Source organism: Scyliorhinus torazame, chromosome 6 (assembly GCF_047496885.1).
Source record: "Scyliorhinus torazame isolate Kashiwa2021f chromosome 6, sScyTor2.1, whole genome shotgun sequence".
NCBI classification, from domain to species: domain Eukaryota; kingdom Metazoa; phylum Chordata; class Chondrichthyes; order Carcharhiniformes; family Scyliorhinidae; genus Scyliorhinus; species Scyliorhinus torazame.
The window spans coordinates 207,712,587-207,734,362 of record NC_092712.1 but is presented as its reverse complement, the minus strand read 5'-3'; the positions used below and the strand labels follow the sequence as shown (position 1 = coordinate 207,734,362).

The window sequence follows — 21,776 nt, the reverse complement described above, 5'->3', positions numbered from 1 at the left end:
ACCTGCAAGATGCATTGCAGCAACTCACCAAGGCTGAGAGAACAGCTTCCAAACCCATGACCATTCACATCTAGATGGACAATGGCAGCAGATGCATGGAAACACTATCACCTGGGAATTCTCCTCCAAGCCACACACGATCCTGACTTGGAACTATATCATCCATTCCTCCATTCTCTCTGAGTAAAAATCCTGGAACTCCCTCCCCACCAGCACTGTAGGTGTACCTATACCACATTGACTCTAGCGGTTCAAGAAGGCAGCTGACCACCACCACCTCAAGGACAATTGGGGATGGGCAATGAACACTGGTCTCGCCAGTGACACCCACATCCCATGAATGTATTTTTACAAATACAATCAATAATTAGTGTTTTCCTCCAATTTATCAGCTTGTAAATGGAGCACTGAATTACATTGATTTTTAAGTCCCTTTGCTTAAATCAGGGTGATAATGCTGATGATATATGTTGAACTTATTGAAAATAAAATTTATTTCTCAGATTAAAACAAAAGTGATTGCAAGTTAATTTCTGTGTCTTAATTCATTTGTACAATAGTAAAACTCCTTTGTACAATAATAGGAGCTTTTCACAGTAACTTCATTGAAGCCTACTTGTGACAATAAGCTATTATTATGATTATTATTAAAAGTAGCAAAGAGAAGAATCCCTGTGAACATGGATTTTTCAATATAAATTAGGCAGTCATGTTTTTAGTCTTGTGTAACTATTACCAATAATATGTTTGGGGAAATTGCTGTGATTTGTCTCTGTTTCATAAAATAATTGGCTCTTTTTGTCATACAATAACATCTGCCTTTTTATATACTTTTATAGATTTGTACTGTACATATTTCAACATGGGTTAGGCCGTTCATTTCATTAATATGTATATACTTACATACAACACATAACATTTTCATTACAGTACTATGCATTCAGAGCTTTGCGTTTTCTCTTCAGCATGGAAAGGAACAGACAGTTATTCAAAAGGTACAGTGTCCAAATGTAATTATCACCTTCACTTTGGCATTTCCTCCCTCATCCATTATTCCAAGATTTCAGAAACTCCTTGAACAAGTTAAAATGTAAAGTACTGTACAGGTTTTTAAAATCTCTGATTTTCACCCCTCTGCAGAGAAGTGTGCTGTGACTGCTTGGTACTTTACTGTAGCACTGGACTGAGACCAGCAACATAGCTTTTCTTTAAATCAGTAGTACTATCAAACAAGCTATAAAATCAAGATATGTAATTTGTGCTGATGCCTTTTGTGAGCATTACTCTTGATAATCTGCAAGGAGGTCTGCAACATCTGCCTGGAATTGACTCTGAGTGGAAAATGTACTGTTCTACTAAAATGTGTTTTTAAATGACAAATTATCATTTTTTTAAATCATAACATCATAACAATGGTCTGATTTTTAAAACATTCACATATATGTATCTAGGTGCTCATAATTGATTTCTAGTTCTTAAACATTTTTACAAATAGAAGTCAACTTCATTTTCCACAAAACGTATTGTGCACAATGTGCCCTTTGTAATCAGAGCACAGTCAAGCAGGAGACCTGTGTGATTTTGCACCTTTTATTCCCCCACCCGCAATCCCCAACCATCTTTTCTCAGTACTTATGACCCCCATCTTCTATTGTTGAACCACAGCAACAAGCGTGGCTAAACAACTTCCAAAAATCTGCTACGTCACAGGTTCAATCTCCATCCCTTTCAGGCATTTCCAATTTCTGACCCTTCATGTGGAGCCTTCTGGGGTACAAAAGTTTTCGTAATATCTAAACTATTTGCACTAAGTTTCTTAAGTATTGATGTAGCTGCTTCAAATTTCGGAATTTGAAAAAGTACATGATCCCATTCCACCCAAATTTCAATCTCTCACTCTTGTGATTGCCTCTCTACTAGACCTGTTGTGTTATGTGCAGAACTTGCCTGGAAGTACAGAAAGTAGCACAAATCATTTGGATGAGGTTGGTAGACACATTTTGTGTCCTACCTACCTAAATCTGAACAGGTATGGGTATACTGCGAATCGCAGTCCAATGCCCAAAAGTCAGTCCACTTGAATTTTTGCTCCATTATCCTTCCAGTTGAGCATGGCATTCCGTTTGCTACTCCTTACTTTAGTTGATTGTAGGTTTCATTTGTCAGTGGTTCACATCCCTCCCTCTGACCCAGAAGCTCCAGGTTTGAGTCCCACCCCAGAACTTGACAGCCAAGGAAGATGCCATGATATGGAGATGCTGGTGTGGACTGGGGTGGGCACAGTAAGAAGTCTCACAACACCAGGTTAAAGTCCAGCAGGTTTATTTGAAATCACAAGCTCTCGGAGTTTCACTCCTTCATCAGGTGAAGTGGAGGCAGGTTCACAATCACAAGATATATAGGAGAGACACAATTGCAAGATCATTACAGATTGGAATGCCATGCTCAACTGGCTTTCTGGCTTGAGACTATTCATACCTCGATTACCTGTGATTATCACTCACTCCACTCACACTGTTTTTTCACGTAAAGACTTGTTTACCTGTAAAGACTCATTCCAACCATCATTCACATTCCAATCTGTAATTATCTTGCAATTGTGTCTCTCTTATGTATGCTGTGATTGTGAACCTGCCTCCACTTCACCTGATGAAGAAGCAGCGCTCCAAAAGCTTGTGATTTCAAATAAATTTGTTGGACTTTAACCTGGTGTTGTGTGACTTCTTACAAGGAAGATGTGTTCATAACGCTGCAAACGTGTTGAGGATCAACCTGCAAATCCTTCCAACACATGCCCATGTCAGGCAGTAATAGTGGAAGAGTTTCCTGGCCAGTCTACTGATGGAAAGATCATTGAAGCCTCCACCATCACGATCCATAGCTCCAGACAACAACATGCATATACAAATGCATGTTACCACAGCAACTTGGACTCCCTGAGTGAACTGTAACATATGGCATCATATACATTAGAGTAGATTAAGTATTTGCTACAGCAAGAATTTCCTAATGTTTAATGATACATAAATAGCCCATGGATTTTACTGATCATGTAAGAATAGTGGATATTTATTTTTCTGTCCTCCAGGTTTGTTTCACTTGTTTAATGTCAACAGTTTCATGATTGACTCTCACTAATCAGACTTTTTAAATGCAGGTTCTTTCCTTCTGACATGTTTGAGATGTTCATTGATGTTGGACATTATGCTCGTGACATTCATGCATATGAAAATTTGGTAACTAAGTTGAACTCTTTAACTGTAAGTGAAGAACTCTTGTTAGATTTGTGTATTTTCAAAGTTCTGCTTTTTCACAAAGTTTGTAATCAGTCTTACAATTTTATGTCTAGACTGATGAACTAAAACAAATCACTGAAAATATTGAAGGAGTTAACCAAAATAAAGCTCCAACAAAATTTATCGGTAATTATGCCATTTTAGACTATCTTGGGAGTGGAGCATTTGGGAATGTTTTTAAGGTAAGTCTTTCCTTTTAGAATAATATGTTAGTAGCTTTTTGAAGCATTCACATTAAATGTATATTTTAGATCTCCTCTTGGTTTTACAGGTGAGGAAATACAGTGGACAGAATCTGCTTGCAATGAAAGAAGTTAATTTGCACAACCCAGCTTTTGGAAAAGACAAAAAAGACCGTGACAGCAGTGTAGAGAAAATTGTGTCTGAACTAACAATAATTAGAGAACAGGTGCTTTTTCTTGCCTTTTTTGTAAAATAGCCTGTTCTTGTTTCATATATACAGTACATTGAAAATGACTATCACTAATATTTTTACAATCAGCTGTGTATTTGTAATAGTTGCTGAATGAATGTTAATTCATTTTGCTGACGTTTCTAGTAAAAATGTATCAGCACATAATCAATTAGATTATCACTTGTAAATTAGCAATTTTGTTTCATGCTTTTAAAATATTATTCTCTGTTATAATTCATTAATGGATGTGGATGCCACTGATAGCCCATTTAATGCCATTCCTCAGTTGCCCTGGAGAAGGTGGTTGTAAGCTGCCACCTTTAACTGCTTCAATCCATATGGCGAAGGTACTCCCACACAGCTATTTATTACCCAGAAGGAGTAGCAGTACAGATTCAAGTCAGAATACAGCATGCCACAGTTTGAAACCTGGAGATGGTGATGTTCCCATGTGCTGGATACCCTTAATTTTTTAGGTGGTAGAGGTAGCAGATTTGGGCGGTGCTGTTAAAGAAAGTTTGCTGGATTGCTGCAGTGCATCTTGTAGATGGTACGCATTGCAGCCATGGTGCATCATCAGCGGAGGGAGTGGATCTGAAGATGGTTTATGAGGTGTCCATCAAGCAAGCTGCCTTTCGCTGGATGGTGTTGAATTGCTTGAGTATTGATGGCGCTCCACATATCCAGGCAAGAGAGAAGCATTGTATCAGAGTCCTGCTTAAAGCGTTGTGCAAGGTAGAATAGGTTTGGGAAGTAAGGAGATGACACTTTCACGAATCAGGCTTTTAATATTTCCTTCTGACATTTTTGAGATGTTCATTGATGTTAGTCATAATGTTTGTGACATCCATGCATATGAAAACCTGGTAACTCAGTTGAACTCTTTAACTGAAAGTGAAGAACTCTAGTTAGACTTGTGTATGTCTCGGAGTGGTTATAGGATATTCTGGAGGAGGGAGGGTGAACAGCCTGTGGTCGTAGTACACATTGGTGCAAACAACCTAAGTTCAAAACAAAAGGGATGAGGTCCTGAAAGCAGAATTTAGGGAGATAGGAAGAAAGTTGAGAAGACAGACCTCAAAGGTAGTGATCTCAGGATTACAACCTGTGCCATGTGCTAGTCAGAATAGAAATAGCAGACAATATCAGGTGAATATGTGGCTGAAGAGATGGTGTGAGGGGAAGGGGTTCAGATTCCTGGGGCACTGGGAGCAGGTCTGGGGAGGTGAGACCGGTACAAACTGGACGTCTGGGCAGTACCGGGACTGAAATCCTTGGAGGGGTACTTGCTAGAGCGGTTGGGGAAGTTTTAAACTAATATGGCAGGGGGGTGGGAATTGATGTAAGGGACTGGTCAAAGAAAATATAATATGAAAGTAAGAGAGCGGGGAACACAACTCACTGTAAAAGTCTCTATGGGTATGTAAAGAAAAAAAGATTGATAAAAATGAATGTTGGCCCCTTACAGTCACAAATAGGGGAATTCATAACTAGGAACAAAGAAATGGTTGAGGAACTAAATTCACAAAGGAAGACATGAATAATGTACCGAAGGTTCTGAGAAACACAAGTTTTAGTGAGGGGCTGAAGGAAATTAGTATTAGTAGAAAAATGGTTTGCGGAAAATTAATGGAATTGAAGGCGGATAAATCTGCAGGCCTGATAATCTTCATCCCAGAGTACTTAAGGAAGTAGCCCTAGAAATAGGGATCCATTGGTGGTCTTTTTCCAAAATTCTTTGGACTATGGAATGGTTCTTACAATTTGGAGGCAAGCTAATATAACCCGCTATTCAAAATGAGAAGTAGAAGATTGGAGGGTAGCTAATATAATCACGCTATTCAAAAAGGGAGGTAGAGAGAAAACAGGAAACTATAGGCCAGTGAACCTAATGTCGGTAGTAAGGAAGTTGCTAGAGTCTATTATCAAGGATTTCATAGCACAGCATTTGGAAAGCAAAGGTATAATCAGACAAAGTCAGCATGGATTTATGAAAGGGAAATCACCTTGACAAATCTATTGGAATTCTTTGAAAATGTAACTAGCAGAGTTGACCAAGGAGAATCGGTGGATGTGTTTTATTTAGACTTTCAGAAGGCTTTCGACAAGGTCTCACATAGCAGATTACTATGTAAAGTTAAAGCGCATAGGATTACGGGTAGTGTCTTGACACGGATAGAAAGCTGGTTAGCACTCAGGAATCAAAAGGTTGGAATCAATGGGTCTTTTTACGGTTAGCAGGCAGTGACTAGTGGGGTACCGCATGGATCTGTGCCTGGACCCCAACTGTTCACATTATATATTAATGATTTGGATGAGGGAACTAAATGTTGTATTTCTAAATTTGCAGATTATACAAAGTTGGGTGAGAGGGTGAGCTGTGAGGAGAATGCAGAGATTCTTCAGCAGGATTTGGACATGCTGAGTGAGTGGGCATATGCATGGCAGATGCAGTATAATGTGGATAAATGTGAGGTTATCCGCTTCAGTAGCAAAAATAGGAAGGCAGATTATTATTTGAATGGGTGTAAATTGAGAGAGGTGGACACTCACCGAAACCTTGGTGCCGTCCTGCATCAGGCGCTGAAAGTAAGCGCACAGGTACAGCAAGCAAAAAATGGCCTTCATAGCAAGAGGATTTGAGTATAGGAATAGGGATGTTTTACTACAATTGTATAGGGCATGGTGAGGCCACACCTGGAATATTGTGTGCAGTTTTGGTGTCTTTATCGGAGGAAAGATGTTCTTACTATGGAGGGAGTGCAACAAAGGTTTACCAGGTTGATTCCTGGGATGGCGGGACTATCTTAGGAAGAGAGACTAAATCAATTAGGATTATATTCATTGGAGTTTAGAAGAGTGAGGGGGGATCTCCGAGAAACGTATACAATTCTAACAGGTAGATTCAGCAAGAATGTTCCTGATGGTGAGGGAATCCAGAACTAGGGGTCATGGTTTGAAGATGAGGGTTAAACCTTTTAGAACTGAAGTGAGGAGAATTTCTCTCTCTCCCCCCCCCCCCCCCCCCCCCCCCCCCCCCCCCGAGAATGGTGACTCTGTGGAATTCACTACCATTAAAAGTAGTTTAAAATAAAATTTCCATTTAAGGGGCAATTTTGCATGGTCAATCCACCTACCCTGCACATCTTTAGGTTGTGGCTGTGAAACACACGCAGGCACAGGGAGATTGTTCAAACTCCACATGGGCAGTGACCAGGGCCAGGATTGAACCTGAGAATTGGCGCGTGAGGCAGCAGTGCTAACCACTGCATCTCTGTACTGCCCCACAAAAAGTAGTTGAGGCAAAAATGTTGTGTAATTTTAAGAAGGAATTAAATATGGGGTATAACTCAAGGGATATGGAGGGGGGGGGGGGGGGGAGAGAGAGAGAGAGAGGCAGGATTAGGGTATTAAACTCCATGATCAGCCATGATCATAATGAATGGCGGAGCAGGCCTGAAGGGCAGAATAATTGAATTTACAGTGAAGAAGGAGACCATCCGGCCCATCGAGTCTGCACTGGCCCTTGGAAAGAGCACCCTACTTAAGCCCACGCCTTCACCCTATCCCAGTAACCCCAACTAACTTTTTGGACATTAAGGGACAATTTAGCATAGCCAATCCATCTAACCTGCACATCTATGAACTGTGGGAGAAAACACGAGCACCCGGAGGAAACCCACGCAGAGACGGGAGAAAGTGCAAATTTCACACAGACAGTCACCCGAGGCCAGAATTGAACTCTGGACCCTGGAGCTTTGAGGCAGCAATGCCATCGTGCCGCCTTCCTCCTGCTTCTATTTTCTATGTATGTTTGTATTTTCCCACAGAAAGCGGACCATAATATATCTGTGTCTGGGAGAGTTAAGTTTCTCGTGACCCCAGGGTGTCAATGATGGGACATTTGAAGATAGTAATGCCATTGACTGTCAGTGGAAATAATTTGTAAGCTAGTTTATTTTGGAATAATTCCCTTTAATATTTTTTTTTGCAGCTCCATCATCCAAATGTAGTGAGATATTACAAGACTTTTGTTGAAAGTAAGTATGTTTTTGAACATAAAAACAAAAAGACCAACTTATTTGTGTACATAATGCGATTGCATATTTATAGTGTTTGATTATAACGTACTTGGACCCGAGAAATTCAACCAGTGTATTTCAACTGGTGTATTTGGGTGGAAAATTTCAATGTCCATCACCAAGATTGGCTCGGTAGCGTCATTACAGACTGAGTTAGCCAAGTCCTATAGGATATAGTTGCCAGAATGGATCTGCAACAGGTGATGAGGGAACCAAAAAGAATGAAAAACATATTCACCTATCTACCTGCTGCAGATACATTTGTCCAAAACAGTATCGGTAGGAGTGACCACCACACAGTCCACGTGGAGATGAAGTCCCGTATTCACATTGAGGATACCCTCTTCTGTGATGTGTGACACTATCACCATGCTGAATGGGATATATTTTGAAGAGATCTAACAACTAAAGACTGGGCAGCATGAGGTACTTGGGGACATCAGTACAGCAGAATTTGACTCACCACAATCTGTAACCACATGGCCCGGCATATCCCCACTCTACCATTACCAGCAAGTCGAAGACCAACCCTAGTTCAAGGAAGAGTGCAGGAGGGCATGCCAGGAGCAGCACCAGGCATACCTAAAAATGAGCTACCAACCTGGTGAAGCTGCAACTCGAGTACTTGCATGCAAAATAGCATAAGCAGCATATGTTAGACAGAGCTAAGCAATTGCATAGCCAACATATCAGATCTGAGCTCTGCAGCCTTTCCACAGCCAGACGGAAATGGTGCTGGTCAATTAAACAGTTCACTGCAGGAAGAGGCTCCACAAATATCCCCATCCAGAAGATGAAGGAGCCCAACATATCAGTACAAAATATGAGGCTGAAGCATTTGCAACAATCTTCAGCTAGAAGGGCTGAGTGGATGATTCATCTCAGCCTCCTCCAGAGGTCCCCAGCATCACAGATGCCAGCCTTTAGCAAATTAGATTCACTCCACATGATATCAAGAAAAGTCTGAAGGCACTGGATACTAAAGGCTATGGGCTCTGACAATATTTCAGCAGTAATACTTATGCTCCAGAATTTGCTGTGCACTTAGCCAAGCTGTTCAAATACAGCTCAAATACTGGCATTCACCTGACAATGTGGAAAGTTGTTCAGGTCTGTTCTGTCCACAAAATGCATGGCAAATCCAACCCAGCCAATTACCGTCCCATCAGTCAACTCTCAATCATCGGTAAAGTGATGACAGGGGTCACGAAAAGTGCGATCAAATGGCACTGGCTTAGCAATAGCTTGCTCACAAATGCTCAGTTTGGGTTGTTCCAGGATCACTCCGCTCCTGACCTCATTACAGCCTTGGTTCAAACATGGACAAAAGGGCTGAACAACAGAGGTGAGAGTGACTGCCTTTGACTACAAGACAGCATTTGACTGAGTGAGGCATCAAGTGCCTAGCAAAATTGGAGTCACTGGGAATCAAGCGGAATAATCTTTGCCGGTTGGAGCCATACCTAGCACAAAGGATTGTGGTTGTTGGAGGTCAATCATCTAAGTCCCAGGACTCATTGCAGGAGTTCCTCAGTGTGGGGTCCTTGGCCCAGCCATCTTCAGCTGCTTCATCAATAACATTCCTCCCATCACAAGGTCAGACATGGTGATGTTTGTTGATACATGATGTTCAGCACCATTCACAATTCCTCCGATACCCAAGCAGTCCATGTCCAAATGCAGCAAGACCCCTGGACAATATCCAGGTTTGGGCTGACAAGTGGCAAATAACATTCAAAACACAAAGTTCCAGGCAATGACCTTGACATCAGTGGCATTATCATTGCTGAGTCCCCACTATCAACATCCTTGGGGTTATCATTGACCAGAAGCTGAACTGGACTAGCCATATAAATACTGTGGCTACAAAGCAAATCAGAGGCTAGGAATCCTGCGGGAGTAATTGACCTCAGGAACTTACCAAGGTTCCTTAGATAGCACCTTTGAAACCCATGACTACTACCATCTAGAAGGACAAGGGCAACCGATGCATGGGAACACCACCAGCAAGCTCCCTCCAAGCCACATAGCAACCTGACTTGGAACTATATACGTTCCTTCGCTGTGGCTGAGTCAAAATCTTGGTACTCCCTCCCTAACAGCACTGTGAGTGTACCTACATCACATGACTGCAGCGGTTCAAAAATGCAGCTCAGCACTCCCTTCTCATGGAATGGGCAATAAATTCTGGCCTAGCTAGAGATGTCCAAAAACCATGAATGAATTTTAAAAATGCATCTAAATTTGCAGTGGTCCTGTAAATTATAAATAATTTATCTTTCTTTCATGTAACTTATATTCTTGAACTGAAGGTGGTGATTGCCCAGGCCAAACTGGAAAAATACATGTGACATGCTAATTTTTGTCATTTAATGAAGCAGAACTGTTAAGCATATTTTTGATATTATCTTTCTAATAATGCAATTATCTAACAATCAACTAGGTAGGCTTTCAGTGAAGTCAATCTGCATAAAAGTATATTTTATAAATAAATGTTATAACACCGAGCAACAAATATAATCATGTAAAATATAATTTGGTTTATATTGCATAGAAGAGAGAGAATACCCATGGAAGCCATTCACTATGAGGCATGAACGTCCATTAGGTATGCTGCTGAATTCTTGGGAGTTTTCAAGGATAAATATTGCCACCATGTGGCAAGTAGTGTCTGCAGCCTCATCATAAACCATCAAAATGGTACTTGGTTTTATTTCCCTTGGAAGGATGAAAGCTTGAGGAAAATTGTTGATATTCAAACTCAGGACTCCCTGGTTTCTCATTTGTGCTTCAATTCACTTAACCTAAGTTACCTAATGCTTAGAATGTGATGAATATTGCTGCACCATTTCAGGCACACATGATCCGAACAAAAACTGAAGTATATTTCCACCTGACTGTTAAATATATGTCTGATAATTTACTATAGGAATCAACATGTTCAGATCTTGGCTGCTGATATTTTCTTTCATTTTTCTTTGTTTTGCCAATTTTCTCACCACGATCATACATGAAGATTTTGTAAGGCTGCAGATATGTTTCTGGTGAGGTTTCTTTTACAGAGAGTGAAATAAAGGTCACTCAGTACTTTTATCTAAAGGTATCATTATATTTTACTGTTCTTTGCAGATGATCGATTGTATATAGTTATGGAACTGATCGAAGGAGCACCCCTTGGTGAGCACTTTAATTCCCTCAAAGAAAAGCAACAACAGTTTACAGAAGAAAGAATATGGAATATATTTATACAAGTAAGAACCTTATACATTGCAATGATCTTAGCACAAACCGGAGGATGCATTGGAGATTAATTTGATGGATATTCAAGGACAAAACTAACAAATGTGAATCTGATATGTACAATTATTTTAATAATTCATTTAAAAATAATTATCTTTGGTAAATTTTCTGTTTCGACTGCAATTTAGAGTTCTGCCAATATTTTCAGTAATGCCCACTAATGGTAATGATACCATGCTGTTTATTGCTACCACAATCAACCAAATTTACAAGTGACAGTAATAGGGATCTGATAATGTTCTATTCACTTTTAAAATACTACGTGATGGACACTGAACTTACACATTGGGTTAAAAATGCCAGTCATGCCAAGAACTGCTTAGTTGGCTTACCGATAACAGAAAATTTTGGAACTGCTCAGGTCAGCAGCTGTGGAGAAAGAATCAATAGAATCTCTACAGTGAGAAGGAGACCTACCTAGGCCCATTCTCCCATCCTTTCCCCATAACCCCACACATTGATCATGGCTAATCCACCTATGTTGCACATCTTTGTACAGTGGGAGGAAATCGGAGTACTTAGAGGAAACCCACCTAGGCTCAACTGTTTACAGCTGCTTCATCAATGACCTTCCATCGAAAGGTCAGAAGTGAGGATGTTCGCTGAAGACTACGAATGTTCAGTACCATTCGCGACTCCTCAGATACTGAAGCCGACCATGTCCAAATTTAGCTCACCTGGACAATATCCAGGCTTGGGCTAACAAATGGCAAGTAACATTTGCGCCACACATGTCCCAGGCAATGACTCGCCACCTGACTCCCCAAAGCTTATCCCTTATCCATAAGGCACAAGTACTCTCCACTTGCTGGATGAGTGCAGCTCCAACAACACTCAAGAAGCTTGACACCATCCAGGATAAAGCAATCCGATTGATTGACACCCCATCCACATTCACCCCCTCCTCCACTGATGCACAGTGTCAGCAGTGTGTACAAGATGCACTGCAGAAACTTACCAAGGTTCCTTACGCAGCACCTTCCAAACCCACGACCACTACCTTCTAGAAGGACAAGAGCAGCAGATACCTGGGAACACCAACTCCTGGAATTTCCCATCCGAGCCACTCACCATCTTGGCTTGATGAAATATATCACCGTCCCTTCACTGTCGCTGGGTCAAAATCCTGAAATTTCCTTCCTAACAGCACAGTGGGTGTACCTACACCTCAGAGTCTGCCGCAGTTCAAGAAGGCAACTAGCTATCACCTTCTCAGGGCAACCAGGGATGGGCAATAATTACTGGTCTAGCCAGCAACGTTAAAAAAAAATCAGGACTCACCTGATGAAGGAGCTGCACTCCGAAAGCTAGTGATTCGAAACACACCTGTTGGACTTTAACCTGGTGTTGTAAGACTTCTTACTTTAAAAAAATTAGATCACCTTATTTTCCTAAACTCCATGGAATTTGGATCTAGTCTACTCAATTGCTTCTTGTAGAACAATACCGTCATCCCAGGAACCAGTATGGGTAAGCATTTGTTGAGCCCTTTCTAGAGCAAGTATGTTGTTCATTAGATAAGGAAGTGAAAAGAGTCCACAGGTGTGGTCTCATCAGTACCCAGCACAATTAGTAAGAATTATTTTACTGTTATACTCCAATCCATTTGCAACAAAAGCCAACATGCCACTTGCCTCCCTAAAAGATGCTGTGTCTGCAAGTTAACTTTGTGATTCATGTACACGGACACCCAAGTTACTCTGAATGACCAGTATGTCACCATTCAAAAATATTCTGCTTTTTGTACTTTTTCTACCTAAGTTGATAACTTCACACTTTACATTGTATTCCATGGCAGATGTCAGAAAGTCTACATATATATATCACTCTGCTGTTACGGGCGCTTGGTCAGCCCTCAACAATGGCTAAGATACTGAACCAGCCGGGTTACATTTTCTAATTTTTAAAATTGTAGGATCAATTGAAGGATCAATTCGTTCCAGGAGTGATCCTACAAGAAATAGGGTTTGGTTATTTTATAAACAAACTTTATTAAAGCAAAAGAAATAATAAAATTTTACTTCAGCTAACACTAACAGACATGCAGTTTCTTAACCTGAACACACGGATTCCCATTAAACCATGCTGTACGTGAAAAGGCAGCTCTCGTTCCACTTACACAAATAGACAACGGTAGTACTTGCATTTAAGCACTTTTCTTCTGTCAGGGACATTTGTGGTGGCAACTTTTATGACCTTTCTGGTCGATTCCACAGCCTTCTCTTTAACTGTTCAAACAGCATTTCCTGTTTCTAAGCTCCGCCACCCGCTCAAACAAAGGTTCTCCCCTGAGGTGGTCAGACTTGAATCTATTCTCGTCATCTTGGCTGTTTGCCCACTCCCGTTTATACCAAAGAACAGAGCTATGCCATTTAAATGCAACTAACCTTCCATTGATGGACATATAGGTTATCAGACTCTATAATGGGTTGTTGGCTGCTCAAAGTAGGGTGACAATAGATCTTAAGTGGATCATCCTGTGTATTCCCACTAACCAGGTTAAGTCTGAATGGGACAAAGTAACTCAGACTGTGGGCGCTCTGAGTCTGCTGCTAACAACCTTATTAACCCCTAAATTTCTGCTACATCTTGGACCCCATTTCTGGACCCAAGTTCCTCAAATCTTCCTATCATGACACTGCAGCCTCTTTGCATCTTCCTGTACCGCATTCTTTCCCACCTGCCTTAGTATCATCAGCAATCTGGATACTTTACCCTCAATCTACACATCTAAGTCACAAATATAGATTTTAATAGCTCAAGTCTTTCTCAAAATTTGTTTTATTTTATAAATGTAGACGACCCAATTCTCTCGTTTCCAATTAAGGACAATTTTAGCATGGCCAATCCACCTACCCTATACATCTTTTTGGATTGTGGGGTGAGACCCACACATAGGGGGAGAATGTGCAAATTCCACTTGGAAAGTGACCCGGGGCCGGGATTGAACCCGGGTCCTTGGCGCCATGAGGCGAGCTAATATTATCTTTAACTCTTCTCATTAGCTAACGTTGGGCCACTGTTTCTGTGGGTTACTAGTGCCTTACAGGAATGTATATTTGTTGTCTCTAAGACACTTCTCATGGCCTAGCTGCGTTTCACTGCGACCATCTGCTGGAGAACACTTTGGTGCAGATCAGTAGGGCGATGTAAGGTTAAGGCTAAAGCATCGGTCATTCTATATAAGACACCAGACATGTTGGCATCCAAAGTCTATATGGCCATGCTTCAGGTCTGCATTATAGACAAAGGAGTCAAGTGTTATGTCCAATTCATCTAACAAGCACATCTTTCGGAAATTGTGGGAGGAAACCGGAAACCAATGCAGACACGGGGAGAACGTGCAGACTCCGCACAGACAGTGATCCAAGGCGGGAATCGACCCCAGGTCCCTGGCGCTGTGAAGCAACAGTGCTAACCACTGTGTTGCCGTCTGCCCTATGATTACCACATTTGATATTCGACAGAGTTGGCCAATTTATCCATATAGGACAGTACTGTAAGAGGGACTGGGAAAAAACAGTCAGTGCAGGGATCCCCTGCGGTCGTTCCCCTGAGAAACAAGTATACCGCTTTGGATACTTGTGGGGGGGACGACTTACCAGGGGTAAGCCATGGGGTACGGGCCTCTGGCACGGAGTCTGTCCCTGTTGCTCAGAAGGGAAGGGGGGAGAGGAGCAGAGCATTAGTAATTGGGGACTCTATAGTCAGGGGCACAGATAAGAGATTTTGTGGGAGCGTGAGAGACTCACGTTTGGTATGTTGCCTCCCAGGTGCAAGGGTACGTGATGTCTCGGATCGTGTTTTCCGGGTCCTTAGGTGGGAGGGGGAGCAGCCCCAAGTCGTGGTCCACATTGGTACCAACGACATAGGTAGGAAAGAGGACAAGGATGTCAGGCAGGCTTTCAGGGAGCTAGGATGGAAGCTCAGAACTAGAACAAACAGAGTTGTTATCTCTGGGTTGTTGCCCGTGCCACGTGATAGTGAGATGAGGAATAGGGAGAGAGAGCATTTAAACACGTGGCTACAGGGATGGTGCAGGCGGGAGGGATTCAGATTTTTGGATAACTGGGGCTCTTTCTGGGGAAGGTGGGACCTCTACAGACAGGATGGTCTACATCTGAACCTGAGGGGCACAAATATCCTGGGGGGGAGATTTATTAGTGCTCTTTGGGGGGGTTTAAACTAATGCAGCAGGGGCATGGGAACCTGGATTGTAGTTTTAGGGTAAGGGAGAATGAGAGTATAGAGGTCAGGAGCACAGATTTGACGTCGCAGGAGGGGGCCAGTGTTCAGGTAGGTGGTTTGAAGTGTGTCTACTTCAATGCCAGGAGTATACGAAACAAGGTAGGGAAACTGGCAGCGTGGGTTGGTACCTGGGATTTCGATGTTGTGGCCATTTCGGAGACATGGATAGAGCAGGGACAGGAATGGATGTTGCAGGTTCCGGGGTTTAGGTGTTTTAGTAAGCTCAGAGAAGGAGGCAAAAGAGGGGGAGGTGTGGCGCTGCTAGTCAAGAGCAGTATTACGGTGGCGGAGAGGATGCTAGATGGGGACTCTTCTTCCGAGGTAGTATGGGCTGAAGTTAGAAACAGGAAAGGAGAGGTCACCCTGTTGGGAGTTTTTTATAGGCCTCCTAATAGTTCTAGGGATGTAGAGAAAAGGATGGCGAAGATGATTCTGGATATGAGCGAAAGTAACAGGGTAGTTATTATGGGAGACTTTAACTTTCCAAATATTGACTGGAAAAGATATAGTTCGAGTACAATAGATGGGTCGTTTTTTGTACAGTGTGTGCAGGAGGGTTTCCTGAAACAATATGTTGACAGGCCAACAAGAGGCGAGGCCACGTTGGATTTGGTATTGGGTAATGAACCAGGCCAGGTGTTGGATTTGGAGGTAGGAGAGCACTTTGGGGACAGTGACCACAATTCGGTGACGTTTACGTTAATGATGGAAAGGGATAAGTATACACCGCAGGGCAAGAGTTATAGCTGGGGGAAGGGCAATTATGATGCCATTAGACGTGACTTGGGGGGGATAAGGTGGAGAAGTAGGCTGCAAGTGTTGGGCACACTGGATAAGTGGGGCTTGTTCAAGGATCAGCTACTGCGTGTTCTTGATAAGTATGTACCGGTCAGACAGGGAGGAAGGCGTCGAGCGAGGGAACCGTGGTTTACCAAGGAAGTGGAATCTCTTGTTAAGAGGAAGAAGGAGGCCTATGTGAAGATGAAGTGTGAAGTTTCGGTTGGGGCGATGGATAGTTACAAGGTAGCGAGGAAGGATCTAAAGAGAGAGCTAAGACGAGCAAGGAGGGGACATGAGAAGTATTTGGCAGGAAGGATCAAGGAAAACCCAAAAGCTTTCTATAGGTATGTCAGGAATAAGCGAATGACTAGGGAAAGAGTAGGACCAGTCAAGGACAGGGATGGGAAATTGTGTGTGGAGTCTGAAGAGATAGGCGAGATACTAAATGAATATTTTTCGTCAGTATTCACTCAGGAAAAAGATAATGTTGTGGAGGAGAATGCTGAGCCCCAGGCTAATAGAATAGATGGCATTGAGGTACGTAGTACGTAGGGAAGAGGTGTTGGCAATTCTGGACAGGCTGAAAATAGATAAGTCCCCGGGACCTGATGGGATTTATCCTAGGATTCTATGGGAGGCCAGGGAAGAGATTGCTGGACCTTTGGCTTTGATTTTTATGTCATCATTGGCTACAGGAATAGTGCCAGAGGACTGGAGGACAGCAAATGTGGTCCCTTTGTTCAAAAAGGGGAGCAGAGACAACCCCGGCAACTATAGACCGGTGAGCCTCACGTCTGTAGTGGGTAAAGTCTTGGAGGGGATTATAAGAGACAAGATTTATAATCATCTAGATAGGAATAATATGATCAGGGATAGTCAGCATGGCTTTGTGAAGGGTAGGTCATGCCTCACAAACCTTATTGAGTTCTTTGAGAAGGTGACTGAACAGGTAGACGAGGGTAGAGCGGTTGATGTGGTGTATATGGATTTCAGCAAAGCGTTTGATAAGGTTCCCCACGGTAGGCTATTGCAAAAAATACAGAGGCTGGGGATTGAGGGTGATTTAGAGATGTGGATCAGAAATTGGCTAGCTGAAAGAAGACAGAGGGTGGTGGTTGATGGGAAATGTTCAGAATGGAGTATAGTCACAAGTGGAGTACCACAAGGATCTGTTCTGGGGCCGTTGCTGTTTGTCATTTTTATCAATGACCTAGAGGAAGGCGCAGAAGGGTGGGTGAGTAAATTTGCAGACGATACTAAAGTCGGTGGTGTTGTCGATAGTGTGGAAGGATGTAGCAGGTTACAGAGGGATATAGATAAGCTGCAGAGCTGGGCTGAGAGGTGGCAAATGGAGTTTAATGTAGAGAAGTGTGAGGTGATTCACTTTGGAAGGAATAACAGGAATGCGGAATATTTGGCTAATGGTAAAGTTCTTGAAAGTGTGGATGAGCAGAGGGATCTAGGTGTCCATGTACATAGATCCCTGAAAGTTGCCACCCAGGTTGATAGGGTTGTGAAGAAGGCCTATGGAGTGTTGGCCTTTATTAGTAGAGGGATTGAGTTCCGGAGTTGGGAGGTCATGTTGCAGCTGTACAGAACTCTGGTACGGCCGCATTTGGAGTATTGCGTACAGTTCTGGTCACCGCATTATAGGAAGGACGTGGAGGCTTTGGAGCGGGTGCAGAGGAGATTTACCAGGATGTTGCCTGGTATGGAGGGAAAATCTTATGAGGAAAGGCTGATGGACTTGAGGTTGTTTTCGTTGGAGAGAAGAAGGTTAAGAGGAGACTTAATAGAGGCATACAAAATGATCAGGGGGTTGGATAGGGTGGACAGTGAGAGCCTTCTCCCGCGGATGGATATGGCTGGCACGAGGGGACATAACTTTAAACTGAGGGGTAATAGATATAGGACAGAGGTCAGAGGTAGGTTCTTTACGCAAAGAGTAGTGAGGCCGTGGAATGCCCTACCTGCTACAGTAGTGAACTCGCCAACATTGAGGGCATTTAAAAGTTTATTGGATAAACATATGGATGATAATGGCATAGTGTAGGTTAGATGGCTTTTGTTTCGGTGCAACATCGTGGGCCGAAGGGCCTGTACTGCGCTGTATTGTTCTATGTTCTATGTAGTACCGCCTCAATTCAGAATCCAGACACTAATCTTGAGGTGGGACTTCTCCATTCTTGTTGCAATCATTGTCAGTGAGCTTGGAACGCCCCTCAGTACATAGATAAATAGAAGATAGGAGCAGGAGGAGGCCTTTTGGCCCTTCGAGCCTGCTCCGCCATTTATCACGATCATGGCTGATCATCCAACTCAGTAGCCTAATCCTGCTTTCTCCCCATAGCCTTTTATCCCATTCTCCCCAAATGCTGTATCCAGCCGCCTCTTGAATATATTCAATGTTTTAGCATCAACTACGTCCTGTGTAATGAATTTCACAGGCTCACCACTCTTTGGGTGAAGAAATGTCTCCTCATCTCCGTCTACAGCATCATCTCTGCTGCTAGTCAACAATTATCCTTTTTGCTTCTGGGGTACAGCATCTGTGTCTAGTTGAGCAGAGCTTATAGAGGACTGTGCACTCTGATATGGATTCTATATTCCTGTTCCTGCCACCACCATCTGCTCTTGCTCACTTGTGAAATATGGATCATTATGTGTAAACACAACTGTCCACCTCGGCCCCCTTGATACTGACAGGGGTGTGTACAGTACTTTGCTTCCTGAAGTCAATGACCAGCTCTTTAGATTTGCTGGCATTGAGGGAGAGATTGTTGTCGCTACACCACTCCACTAGGTTCTCTATCTCCCACCTGTATTCTGACTCATCGTTATTCGAGGTCCGGCCCACTATGGTCGTATCGTCAGCAAACCTGTAGATGGAGTTGGAACCAAGTTTTGCCACGCAGTCGTGTGTGTACAGGGAGTAGAGTAGGGGGCTAAGTACGCAGCCTTGCGGGGGCCCCAGTGTTGAGGACTATTGTGGAGGAGGTGTTGTTGTTCATTCTTACTGATTGTGGTCTGTTGGTCAGAAAATCGAGGATCCAGTTGCAGAGTGGGGAGCCAAGTCCTAGGTTTTGGAGCTTTGATATGAGCTTGGCTGGGATTATGGTGTTGAAGGCGGAGCTGTAGTCAATAAATAGGAGTCTGATGTAGGAGTCCTTGTTTTTGAGATGCTCTGGGGATGAGTGTAGGGCCAGGAAAATGGCGTCTGATGTGGACCGGTTGCAGCGGTATGCGAATTGCAGTGGATCAAGGCGTTCTGGGAGTATGGAGGTGATGCGCTTCATGACCAACCTCTCGAAGCACTTCATTACGACTGAAGTCAGGGCCACTGGTCGGTAGTCATTGAGGCACGTTGCCTGGTTCTTCTTTGGTACCGGTATGATGGTGGTCTTCTTGAAGCAGGTGGGAACCTCGGAGTGGAGTAGGGACAGGTTAAAGATGTCCGTGAATACCTCTGCCAGCTGGTCCGCGCAGGCTCTGAGTGCACGACCAGGGATCCCGTCTGGGCCCGTCGCCTTCCGAGGGTTCACTTTCAGGAAGGCCAATCTGACTTTGGAAGCTGTGATGGTGGGTATGGGTGAATTAAGGGCTGCTGGGGCACTCGCCAGCAGATTGTTGGTTACCTGCTCGAACCGAGCATAGAATGCATTGAGTTCATCGGGGAGGGGTGCGCTGCTGCCAGAGATACTGTTCGGCTTCACTTTGTAGCCCGTTATGTTGTTTAGTCCTTGCCACAACCGCCGAGAGTCTGTCTGTGACTCTAGCTTGGTTTGATATTCTCTCTTGGCATTCCGGATGTCTTTGCGGAGGTCGTACCTGGATTTCTTGTATAGATCAGGGTCGTCTGCCTTGAACACCTCAGATCTGCCCTTCAGTAGGGAGTCAATCTTGCGATTGAGCCATGGTTTCCGGTTGGGGAACGCACGTACTGCTTTCTTTGGCACGCAGTCGTCCACACATTTGCTGATGAAGTCTGTGACGGTGGTGGCATACTCATTTAAGTTGGTCGCTGAGTTCTTAAATATGGACCAGTCCACTGTCTCTAAGCAGTCACGTAAGAGCTCCTCGGACCAGCACTGCACAACCTTCTGAGCTGGATTCTCCCGCATGAGTTTCTGCTTGTATGCCGGGAGAAGGAGCACCGTCTTATGATCTGATTTCCTAAAGTGCGGTCGGGGGATGGAACGGTAGGCGGCTTTGATTTTTGAGTAGCAGTGGTCAAGAGTGTTGTCGCCCCTGGTGGGACAGGAGATGTGCTGGTGGAATTTTGGCAGTACACTCTTGAGGTTGGCCTTGTTGAAGTCTCCGGCCACGATGAACAAGGCCTCTGGGTGTTCTGTTTCATAGTTGTTTATTACTGTGGATAGTTCATCCAGCGCCTTCCCCACTACTGCCTAGGGTGGGATGTAGACCACTATGATAATGGCTGAAGTGAACTCACGTGGAAGATAATATGGGCTGGAGAGGTGTCGGAGGGGGTGGGCGGGATGGATGCCTGACTGGTGGCCTCGTGGTGTGAGGTATCAGGAGGTGGCAATTCAACATATGGAAATAGAGGAGAAAGTGGTTGCGGGCAGGCAACTTTGCGCAGTGTCCGTCGATTCCTTTGCACGATGGAGCCATCAGCCATACGTACAACATAAGAGCGGGGCACGGCCTGTCGAACAACCCACCATCCTGTATCTGGACCCTGACAGTGTCTGCCAGGGATTGCATGTTTTGATCGGTGGCATGGGCATCATAGCCCTGCTTTTGACAGTCTCTGAGCTGCTGCATCTTCTGCAACACCGGGAAGTGATCCAGGTTGGGCAGGTGTATGGCTGGAATCGTCGTCCGCAGGTCCCTGTTCAACAGGAGTTGAGCCGGCGTCATGCCAGTGGACAATGGAGTCGCCCTGTACGCGAGCAGTGCAAGGTGTATGTCAGAAGCATAGTCCGCGGCCTTGCAGATGCGCTGTTTCACAATGTGCACCCCTTTCTCGACTTTTCCGTTGGACTGCGGATAGTGCGGACTGGAGGTGACATGCTGGAAATTGTATGACCTGACAAACGTGGACCATTCTCGACTGTTAAAGCACGGGCCATTTTCGCTCATGACGGTGATTGGGATGCTATGCCTTGAGAACGTCTCCTTACAGGCTTTGATGACAGCCCGAAAGGTGAGGTCCGGGAGCTTCAGCACCTCAGGGTAATTCGAGAAATAGTCGATGATCAATACGTCGTCGCGACCATTCTCATGAAAGAGGTCGATGCCAACCTTGGCCCACGGAGAGGTCACTATGCCATGCTGTTGGAGCGTCTCCTTGCTTTGCGCTGGCTGGAACCGCTGACAGGTAGCACAGTTCAGGACCATGTTTGTGATGTCCTGGCTGATGCCGGGCCAGTAGACAGCTTGCCGGGCTCTGCGTCTGCACTTCTCGACGCCCAGGTGTCCCTCATGAATCTGGCGCAGCACCAAGCTCTGGAGACTGAGCGGAATGACAATCCTGTCCAGCTTGAGGAGGATACCATCAATCACCGTCAGGTCGTCCTTCACATTGTAAAATTGTGGGCACTGCCCTTTCTGTCAGCCATTGGTGAGGTTGTTAATGATGCGCTGCAAGAGGGGGTCCTTGGCTGTCTCATCACAGATGAGAACTACCTT

At 44.0% G+C, this 21,776-nt stretch overlaps 1 protein-coding gene across 1 annotated transcript in view; it reads left to right on the top strand.

Moving 5' to 3' along the window:
* The window catches only part of nek10 (NIMA-related kinase 10), a 460,338-nt gene that overhangs the window by 237,063 nt on the left and 201,499 nt on the right, over nt 1-21,776 (top strand). The window contains exons 16-21 of the mRNA XM_072509340.1: nt 931-995; nt 3,158-3,260; nt 3,350-3,478; nt 3,568-3,705; nt 7,706-7,751; nt 10,923-11,044. Of these exons, the coding sequence (XP_072365441.1) occupies nt 931-995; nt 3,158-3,260; nt 3,350-3,478; nt 3,568-3,705; nt 7,706-7,751; nt 10,923-11,044 (603 nt within the window). The remainder of the gene's footprint in view (nt 1-930; nt 996-3,157; nt 3,261-3,349; nt 3,479-3,567; nt 3,706-7,705; nt 7,752-10,922; nt 11,045-21,776) is intronic.